Source organism: Lygodium microphyllum, chromosome 26 (genome assembly GCF_053477565.2).
Source record: "Lygodium microphyllum isolate KBCC chromosome 26, Lygodium_microphyllum_v1.1.10, whole genome shotgun sequence".
NCBI lineage: Eukaryota > Viridiplantae > Streptophyta > Polypodiopsida > Schizaeales > Lygodiaceae > Lygodium > Lygodium microphyllum.
In genome coordinates, this window is record NC_141160.1 from 90,360,019 (window position 1) to 90,370,435 (window position 10,417).

The window sequence follows — 10,417 nt, forward strand, 5'->3', positions numbered from 1 at the left end:
GGTGACGGTGAAGGTGGAGTGTTGTCATTCTCACCGAGTCCATAATGCTGTCTCAGAGTCTCTAGTGATGGAGAAGCTTGATAGGACATCATAGGAATTGGAGAAGGTGTCTGTGACATTGTGATTCGGTTACGAGTCGTATTGTGTGTCTTGTGCAACACCAAGCTCTCCACAATATTTGCAGGATACTCTTTACAAGAGCATCGGCTCTGATACCATGTGAAGAAAACTGCTAGGGTTTGTATTAAGGAAACATAGTGTACGACCATGACAAAAACACAAAGAGAGAGACACACACAGAAAGCAAAAACTCAAAACTCAAACACAAACAAAAGAAGGGAGAGAAGAATACAACTTTGAAGTGAATGAATACTGTAAATGAATGTAAGAGAGTACATATACTCAAGGGTAGAGCAAAGTGTTAGAGAGTGACGTCCACCGGAGACGGATCCCAAGTCTGTGTTGACCACTAGTCGGAGTGTGAAGTGAGGAATTTGCAAAACGCTCATGCCAAGAAGCTAAGGAGACTGAGGCAACAGCTGCTACAAAAGAGGGAGATAATGTCAGGTGGCTCCAGAAGGGTGCAAACACGAGCTAAAGGATGTCGCCTGATGGAGAGGGAAGTAGCCATATCATCGTCAGGTAGAGGGAGCCCAAACGCAGGTAGTTGGAGGGTGTGGAGATTGATGCCTGGCTGATGTGGATCAAAAGCAGGCACTCTAGGAGGTGGTGGAGATGCTAGGGATGGCAAGTGGATGCCAAACGCAGCTTGGAAGAGGGCGCCAGACAACGGGCGACAGCTTGGAGGAAGGCGCAAGGCATTGCAAGGGCCGATGGAGAGGTGGCAACGGTTGCGAGGTTGGACAGCCACGTGGAGGGAGATTGATGCCTGAAATCTGCACACAAGGGTGAGAAACTTGCAAAAAGGGATAATGCTGAATGGGGGCAGCCTGTCTATTTATAGATGTTGAAGGTTTCCCCAAAGAATTAGGGTTTTTGGGGGACCATTGAAACTCTCTCGGACTTTTTCATTAATTAAGTGTGTTTTGGGGTTGTTTAAGAATGCTAATAAGCTGAAAAGCGTGTTTTAGCTCAACAGAAGGGTCTCTAGAGAAAGTGTGCTCAAGTGCTTCTGGCTGCAAACTTGAAGGAGAGGGCAATTCGGAGTAGGAAGGGGACTCATCAAGTTTTTCCTCAAGAGAGATAACATGATAGATGACGAAGAGACAGATCCACCAAAAACGATGAAAGCACGAGTATCCTTCTCCTCCCAACCACGCCTAGATATGTGCTGGCCCTCTACCCGGATTCCTTTGCCAGCCGTCAACTTCCTGAAGTCCTACTATTCCTGGACTCCCTTACTCTCTAGGCTCCCCTTAACCCCGTTCGGGCGCCCAAGAGCCCGGACGGTCATTCTCGTGCATGTTCCCCTAGATTTACCTTAATGTGACATTAAATGTCACTTTTAATGTCACATTCCATATTTATGACCTTAATGTGACATTAAATATCACATTAATGTCACATTAATGTCACATTTCCTTCCCCTTAAGAATCGGTTTCGTCCTCGAAAACGATATTTGGAAGGTCTAACTGTAAATCGGGAAACCTTTTCTTTAAAGTACTTACTCGCTCCCATGTTGAGCTTTCTTCTGAACAATCTTTCCACTTAACCAAACATTCTTGATAAATAGTATTCCTCGTTCGCCTATTACGAACATTTAATATTTTTTCTGGTTCATGTGGATTAGATTGGTCATAGAATATAGCAGGTAGTTGGAGCTTGTAAGCCAATTCTCCCACCCTTTTAAGTATTATGAAAGGACCACAATACCTTGGTGAAAGCTTTGGACAATGTCCCTTTTTCATAGTTTTGGTTTGTTCAGGCACCTTAAGATAGACCAATTCTCCTTCTTTAAAGGAGATGTCTCTTCGGTGAGGATCTGCATATGCTCTAGCTCGATTTTGAGCTTTTTTAATATTTTCTTGAGCAAATTTTAACATACTATTCATATCCTCCAAAAAGTCTTTAGCTGCCTGAACCTTTTCCTTATGCAGTCCAATTGCAAGGGGCAAAATTCTTCACATTGTTCTTCTTGCATGTCTGGTTCATGGGGATCTACCATAGGTTGATTCCCAGAACTAGAACTTTCCATTACCCTTTCTTTCCCTTTTTCTGCCATTAATACACTGGAATTGGAAAGCAAAAATAAGAAATTTGCATACAAGTAAAGTACTTCCCTGATTTTTAATGGCAGATAGTGGCTGTTGATTCGGAAAGAAACTCGAAGAGTAAGAAACAGATTGTATCTTCCCGGATTAAAACAGTGAAGTAATCATGCTAGAAATCCAGTTTCCTGACTTCAATCGTATATGACATTCTTCTGTCCCTCACACAACAGTCGCAGTCATATTCGTCAATAGCAATCGTGACAGAATCACGTTTTTTCATGACCCACGTCTAGTCTGGTTCCACGCGATCCTGGTCCTCGCGACCCACGCTTCTCTTTTTCTTTTTCTGCCCGTAACGTAGGATGTCACATTACTGTGACGGTGGCGCTTCTCCCCTTTTGTTTTCCTTCACGGCCCGTCCCGTCGCGTTTTCACGGCGCCTGGTTCCAGATACTCACACGATGTGACGTGATGTGACGTGGCGCTTCTCCCCTTTCGTTTTTCTTCACGGCCCGTCGCCTGGTGCTCACGCGACTTCACAAAAGACTGACGGCCTGACTGGCGACTGACAACCTGACGGATTTCTGACAGTTTGACGAACGATTAACGATCTGAGACATTGAACCATAGGCTCTGATACCAATGATAGATGACGGAGAGACAGATCCACCAAAAACGATGAAAGCACGAGTATCCTTCTCCTCCCAACCACGCCTAGATATGTGCTGGCCCTCTACCCGGATTCCTTTGCCAGCCGTCAACTTCCTGAAGTCCTACTATTCCTGGACTCCCTTACTCTCTAGGCTCCCCTTAACCCCGTTCGGGCGCCCAAGAGCCCGGACGGTCATTCTCGTGCATGTTCCCCTAGATTTACCTTAATGTGACATTAAATGTCACTTTTAATGTCACATTCCATATTTATGACCTTAATGTGACATTAAATATCACTTTTAATGTCACATAACATGTGCCCGAGGCTAACTAAAAGTCCACATCAATATGATGGGTAGACATTTCTGACAACTCCTTAGGTGAAGAGTTAGCAGAAGAACTAGTTGCCATGTGAGCAGTGGATCTACCCTATCTTGGTTGGAGGGAGGGCGGGAGTGCCCTCACCGGATGTGCTCGAGATGCGAGTCTTGGGCGGACTACCCTTATCCTTTAAAGTACTCCTCATCAAAGTGACCGGCGTTTTGACAATATTGACAATACCTATTTTTCTTTGGTACATTTTGCCACCCAGGTTTGAGTTTTGACGGGGAAGTTCCTTGTGACTCACTAGCTTGTGTTTGATTTGGATTTTGATTGGAAGTTTGAGCTTGCTTGTTCTTCCCTTGCTACCCCTTCGAAGAAGATGCAACAAAGACTCCCTGTGTGGAGGATGTCCCATGAAACTAATTAAATAGCCTAGCGTAATGCAGTAGCTAACACTCAAATTTATAGAATGTGTGCATTTGAGGAGGTTGTGGATTCCTTGTTGCACAAAATGGAAATATTTCCATAGCAACTTATTAAGGAACAATGTAACTAAATCGTCAGGGGAATCAGGGGCCTAGTGGTTGAGAACTCAACGAGGAGATACCGATACTCAGCCAACTTGACTTTATACCGCATAGTCGTCAACAAGATGGATCCAATGCTTAGAGGCAAGGTCAAAGTGCTAGAGTTAAGAATGGAATTTAGAAAGGAGACCTCGCATAAACTTGACTATGACAATGGCATTTCGGCTCTTCCAAGAGCGATAAAACTCGTATGAAAACCAACGGGAGTCAAGTTGTGGTTCTTGTCCAAGGACAAGTTTCCACAAACCTTGGGAATCCAAAACATGCCTCATCAAATTGGACCAGGTGGTAAAGTTTGATTTGTTAAAACTTGTTTTGTCTGAAAATGCATGCTTGCAAGTTTAGCAAATAAGCCAATTTCATTCTGGTGAGGAAGAAAATAAAGGTTGATCATATGGCACGATTGTTTTTGCAGCACATCTTTAAGTAACATGGTATGCCAGAGTCAATCATTAGTGATTGAGACCCTTATATGACCAGTTTATTTTGAAAGGGGTTGTTTGAGAATATGGGTACCACGCTGAAATTCTCATCATCCTTCCATCCGTAGATAGATGGTCAGTCTGAGGAAGCAAATTCCACAGTGTTAGATCTTTTGAGGTGCCATATTTCAAACCACAAGACACAGTGGGAGCAATATTTTCCCTTTGTTGAGTTTGGTTGCTTATAATAACATAGTGTATAGTTCCATTAGCAAAGCTCCATTTGAGGTGGTTGAGGGTGGCAAGAAGGTACCACCTATCTTGCAAACTAAGATAAGATCTTTGAGGTTGACCATTATGTGGAAAACTTGGATACAGCCTATGCAAGGATAAAGTATGCAGTTCAGAGATCACATGAAAAGCAAAAGAGGGCAGCTGATCATCATAGATGTGTTTTACAATTTGCAAAGGGAAATTACGTATTGCTGCATTTTGAAAAGACAAGGCTGAAAAAGATGAAAGGAAGAGAAAGGTTGTATCCGAAGTTGAGTATGAGGTACTATGGGCCTTTCCAGGTGTTGGAGAAGATCAATGATGTGGCATATCGGCTGAAATTATTTCCACATTGGCAGATACACAATGCCTTGAATGCCAATAAGGCCTTTTCATGGTGATGTGCCAAAGGATATGTTTGCTGAAATTCAGCCCGAGGTTGAGAAGTTCGATGAAATTTTGGAACCAGAGCAGATTTTGGCACATAAGGAAAGAAAGGTCAAAGGTAAAATTTCCAAGAGATGGTGGAATTTCAAAATTATTCACCAATGGATGCCAAATGGATAGAAGAGGATAACTTGGCAAACCATCCTCTGTTGTTGTAGCTTTACCTAGATGCCTTTCGGTTAAAGTCGACTTTAGTTCGGGCTTAGTCAAGTTTAGCAGGGCAGGGATTTAGAGTATTGCCTGATGCTTAAGGGGGAGGTAGCACTTTCACTCCGTCAGTTGTGGACAGCTCTCATATGTAGCGGATCTCGGATGTATTTAGCATACATTCAAGGTACTATGCTGACAGTATGTTTGACCATGAGGTCACTATTTAGTGTACTAGTCACTATGAGATGTATGCAAATGAGTATGAGTTTCACACGGGCACTGGAGCTATACTTTTGCATCAGCTTATAATCAGTTTAGCATGAATTTTGCCTCAATTTTGAGACAAAGATTCGAAACAGTTTCAGCTCAATTTTGGATCAATTTGAGAACTGTCTATGGTCACTATTGGGATCAGTTTTGCATCAGTTTTTGCATTGATTGCTGGTCAGTTTTTGCAATGACTTTGTGATCAGTTTGAGGTCACATTTGCAACAGTTAGTGATCAGTTCTCAGATTAGTAAGTGATCAGTTCTTAGATCAAGAAGTGATCAATTTATGATCAAACTATGCTCAGTTTTCAATGGTTTACAGCTGGTTCCATGGATAGGAGCATGTTGGTAAATACAATACCAGGCAAAACACAACATTATTGAGGCTTTCCAACTAACCTTCTACCGGTGTTTGTGTTATAGTTGGAGGTTGTAGAGGGTGTCTTATGTCCTATGGCTATTGGCACATGGGGGCTTGGTGTTGGGAGTTGGTTGGCTCAGATGCAGTTGGATAGAGTTTGCAAGCACTATCCACTGTAGTGCTTGGAAAACCCAAAGCATTGCTTTTGGCCTTGTGAGGCAACATAGTTGGTGTGGAGAGGAGCATGCCACATTCTTCGTTGTGTGGCGCCTAGCTTGGGTTTTGTATCCTGGGGGGCCATCTACAAGCTATTAGCCAGGGCCACCACCTACTATATGTGGTGGAGATGCATGATACCATTCTTCTTATCGAGGCAAGTGCCTATACTATGGTCATTTTGGAGGCACTACCCATACGGCAGGTGCTAGAGCTAACAGCTGAGCGGTCGGAGGTATGGGAGATTATTGGGAGCCTCACAGTTTGGCACATTTGGAAGGCACATTGTCAATTGGTTTTGAGTGGCGAGTGTCATATATATGATCCCAGCGTGACCTTGTATCCTCCAGCCAGGCTGTGGAGCACATGTACTTCGTTGTAAAGTCTTGTGAGTAATATAACTAGCCAAACTGCCTTGAGAGGCTTGTATATATGATCCCAGTGTGACCTTGTATCAGCTCCAGCCAGGGTGTTGAGTACATGTACTTCATTGTATATAACTAGCCACTTTTTTCTTGCAAAGAAAAAAACTATCTATACTTTCTAGGCTACGTGCTCTATCATTGACTGGTTGATAGTCCCTACCAAAGTAAGTCAGATCCTAGGAGAGCATTGACAAGTTTGCTAGTTGCAGCCTTTACGGCATGTTGGGACATCCTTTGGAGCTAATCGTATCTAAGGGTATGTGGACCTTAGATTGAACTTGGTAAAAAAACAAAGTTGGCCATTGAGGCTATCCTCCTAAGTAGCATTGCGGATTCACTAAAATAGTTCTAACATGGTTGGGGAGTCTTCCAATACTTTGTGAGAAGAAGCATTAAAGATCAAGATTTAATGCATCCTTATCAGCATGTCTTTTAACTCACTAGAAGGAGCTACTTTGGCATGTTCAGTGAGAAAGGTTTTTCAGATAGGTCAGTTGGATTAGATATTAGGGATTTGGATGAAATATGGAAAGAAAGCAATCATCCTTTCTTTGGACTCCTGTCTCGTGACAAATTTTTTGCATAGTCATTCTTTTGAGAACTATCCCATTTGTACATTGGTGAATTGATGAATGATGGTTTCACAAAAAAAAAAAAAAAACAGAACAAATAAAAACACCTTGATGGAAAGTTTTCATATATCAGTTTTCCTACTCTTTCCTTTTCTTCAATTGAGCATTGCCAAACTTGAGCAACGTCACCCTCTTTATAATGCATGTCCTTGTGATGCTTATCCACAGCTTTTCTTTGTTTTTCAATGAGAGGTTTCAATCGCAGTCCTCAACATGTGTAAAGGTGGCATCCTTTCGAATCTCTGACAAACCCACAGATCTCATCTCATCTCAAATGAGTCTTGTCCTGTACAATCATGCACTGTATTTACCATACGCAATCACTTTTCCCAGGTGCTTTTCTGTCATGCCAATAATGAAGAAACTAGTAGTCTTGGAGTCCCTATATTTTTAACTGGGCTATACAAAGTTTTGCTATACTACTTCGAAGACCTAAAAGATTAAAGAACTCTTAGATTGTCCTTCTCTTCCTTTCTGGTTTATAATTTCTCTTTCAAAATTTAATAAAGCTAAGATAATACTGCCATATAAAGGTAAGATAATACTACGACCATTTCATGTTTCTTCTATCTGTCCCACCCCCTTCCTTTTGCACTTGTGTTTGCTAATACTGCCATATAAAGGTAAGATAATACTACGACCATTTCATGTTTCTTCTATCTGTCCCACCCTCTTCCTTTTGCACTTGTGTTTGCTACTAAGGCAAATTAATAGTACAACATGGTGAATATTTCAATCATTCTGATTTATATTGATTAAAAAAAAAGATGAAATGTTTCAGAAAATGTAGGTTGCATAATCTGGATAGTTCAAAATTGCAGATCGCAGAACTGCGGAAAGAAGTGGGTCAAGCCAAGTACTTTCTCGATCCATTGGACAAACAATTAGGTGCTCGCATAATTTCATTACTGCTTAAGGAGAAGGATGGGCAATCAGGAGAGGAAGTTATATTTCAGCAAATTGCCATTGATTTAGGTCTCGTGTCGATAAAACCTGTACTTGAAGAAAGGCATGCACTCAAAAAATTACTTGAGAAAGCAGAAAGTGGAGGTGACAAGAAAAAAGCTTCAATTCTCCTATATTTTTTGCATCGCTTGAAGAAGTACAGCAAAACTGTTAAGAGTAATAGCTCTAATTCATTTTTAGTGGAACAAGACAAACTTGTTCAAAAGGGGGTGACTAGAACCCACACGTTACTAACATGCAATGAAATATCCAAACACAAAAGCATGCCAGATCTGACATCTACAATGGATGTTCCCGAACAGTTCAAGTGCCCTCTTTCCCTACAGCTAATGTCAGATCCAGTGATCATCGCATCTGGACAGACATATGAACGCGCTTGCATTGAAAGCTGGTTTCAGCAGGGCAATAATACCTGCCCAAAGACAAAGCAGTCTTTATGCAACTTGTCAGTGACTCAAAATACCTGTGTAAAGAATCTCATTGCTTTATGGTGCAAAAACAATGGCACTCCAGCTCCAGAGGCGACTCCTCCATCACCAAGTCTTTCTACACTTTCTTGGAATTCTATGTCATCCTCAAGTTTCGGAAGTTCAATAGGTGTTGAAGAGTATCTTGGCAGCAGTGGGGATTCTTCTATAGAAAGCTTTTCAGGTAATGGGATAATTTCTCAACTGGAAGGAAGGAGTTATGAAGTTAAAGATGGAGAAGCATGTGGAAGCACTCTTCCAAGAGGTGTTTCAAGAACAGAAGCAACCTGCATAGACTTTGAAAATGAGCAAAGACGAGCGAAACTGAACCAAGATGGGTCAATTCAGAACTTAGAGAAATTTTTCCAGGGCCTGTCTTGTCAAGATTGGAAAGTTCGACGTAATTCTGCAAGGGGTTTACAAACTCTTATAAGAGATGCACCCAATGCATTGTGCTATATTACGGATGACACTATTATTCTTTTTGTGGAATTTCTAGGCTGTGCACTTTCTTGTGGTGACACTTCATCACAAGAAGTGGGAATTCTCATTCTACTGGACCTCTCAATTTTTGGCAGGTAAAATGTATGTTTCAAGGTGCTTCCTAACTTCATATAGGTTTCAACTATTCTCTAACATGTGTTTTTATTTGAGCAGAGAAAATGAGGAGCGAATAGTAAATGCTGGAGTCTTGCCTTATTTAATTCAACTACTCAAAGAAAGCAGTGAACTGACAGTGAAAGAGGTAGCATTATCTTTGTTGATGATACTCTCCTGTACTGAGAAAAACAGAGAAAATTTTGGTCTTTCTGGAGCTATACCAATGCTTGTTGATTTGCTTGACAAGAAGCCATGCCTGAATCTCTCAGATACTTTAGTTACACTTTGCAATATATCTACAGTTTTAGAGAATCAATGGCAAATTATTCAAACCTTGGCAATCCAAAAGCTTGTTGACCTTCTGAAGAGTAGAGACGAGAATATTTGTGAGAAATGCCTTCTCATCATGTATCATATAGCATCAATTGAAGAGGGAAGATGCATGCTCATGGAAACCCAAGATTGTTTGACCACTATCATAGACTACCTGAAGTCAGGAACAAATGAAGAACAAGGACATGCTTCTGCTATATTGTTGTTGCTTTGCAAGCATAGCTTTGTGATTAACAACCTCTTCAGACAGGAAGGTGTCATGCCTTTCTTACTTTCTCGATCAAAGGAAGTGAAGGCTTGAAGTTTCTGCCATTAGAGAAGCAGCACGGAGACCATGCAGTCATTTAGTGTAACCTCTCCACTTTTCATGTCCACTCCATTAGTAATAAGACTTTTGGAAAAATATCTCTCTACTAGGCTCTTGTAACACTTGCTTTGTATAGGCTTTTGTAAGACGTGCAGGTGGTCTATCCAAACTCATGTGACACACATGCATGCATCATTTTCTGTACAAAAAATCAAGAACCCTTGGAATGACAGTAGGATATACCTTGGGCCACTTTAGTCAAGTTTATTGACTCATGAAAAACAATCTCTGTATATTGATTATCATGTAAAGTAAATGTGTCCCTTACTCCAAAAAATCGAGAACTGTTAGAAGGACAGTAAGGTATACCTTGGGCCACCTCAGTCAAGTTTATTGACTCATGAAAAACAATCTCTATATTGATTATCATGTAAAGTAAATGTGCCCCTTACTCAAAAAGGGTGTTTGGTAATTGCCATTGGTACTATCTTGCTCACTTGATCACTTAAGTACTTTTCCAAGAAAATCAATCACATGTTTTTTTCATCTCATTACTAAATGAAAATGTTGATGGCTACATGTTTGTTGGTGATCCCCCTACACATTGTAATGGATTTGTTGATGGTTTAATGGGGTTCAGTTGGATCTTTTAAATCATATTCAACCTTGGCCCACAAAAGTACATAACAAGTTCTTAAAAGGAAGAGCAATGATCATGCTTCTTTCATAAACTAATACTAGGGTTTGGAATGAGAAAACATAGAATGTATGAACATGACTAAAACACAAGACCGCAATAAAGACAAAACACAAAC

At 41.1% G+C, this 10,417-nt stretch overlaps 1 protein-coding gene across 4 annotated transcripts in view; it reads left to right on the forward strand.

Annotated features, from left to right (window-relative positions):
• The window catches only part of LOC148013526 (U-box domain-containing protein 45-like), a 32,873-nt gene extending 22,978 nt beyond the window's left edge, over positions 1 to 9,895 (forward strand). For all 4 annotated transcript variants that reach the window (XM_087668505.1, XM_087668501.1, XM_087668503.1 and 1 more), the window contains 2 exons: positions 7,751 to 8,940; positions 9,020 to 9,895. In XM_087668505.1, the coding sequence (XP_087524631.1) occupies positions 7,751 to 8,940; positions 9,020 to 9,596 (1,767 nt within the window). In that variant the 3' untranslated portion in view covers positions 9,597 to 9,895. The remainder of the gene's footprint in view (positions 1 to 7,750; positions 8,941 to 9,019) is intronic.
• The last annotated feature ends 522 nt before the right edge of the window (positions 9,896 to 10,417 follow it).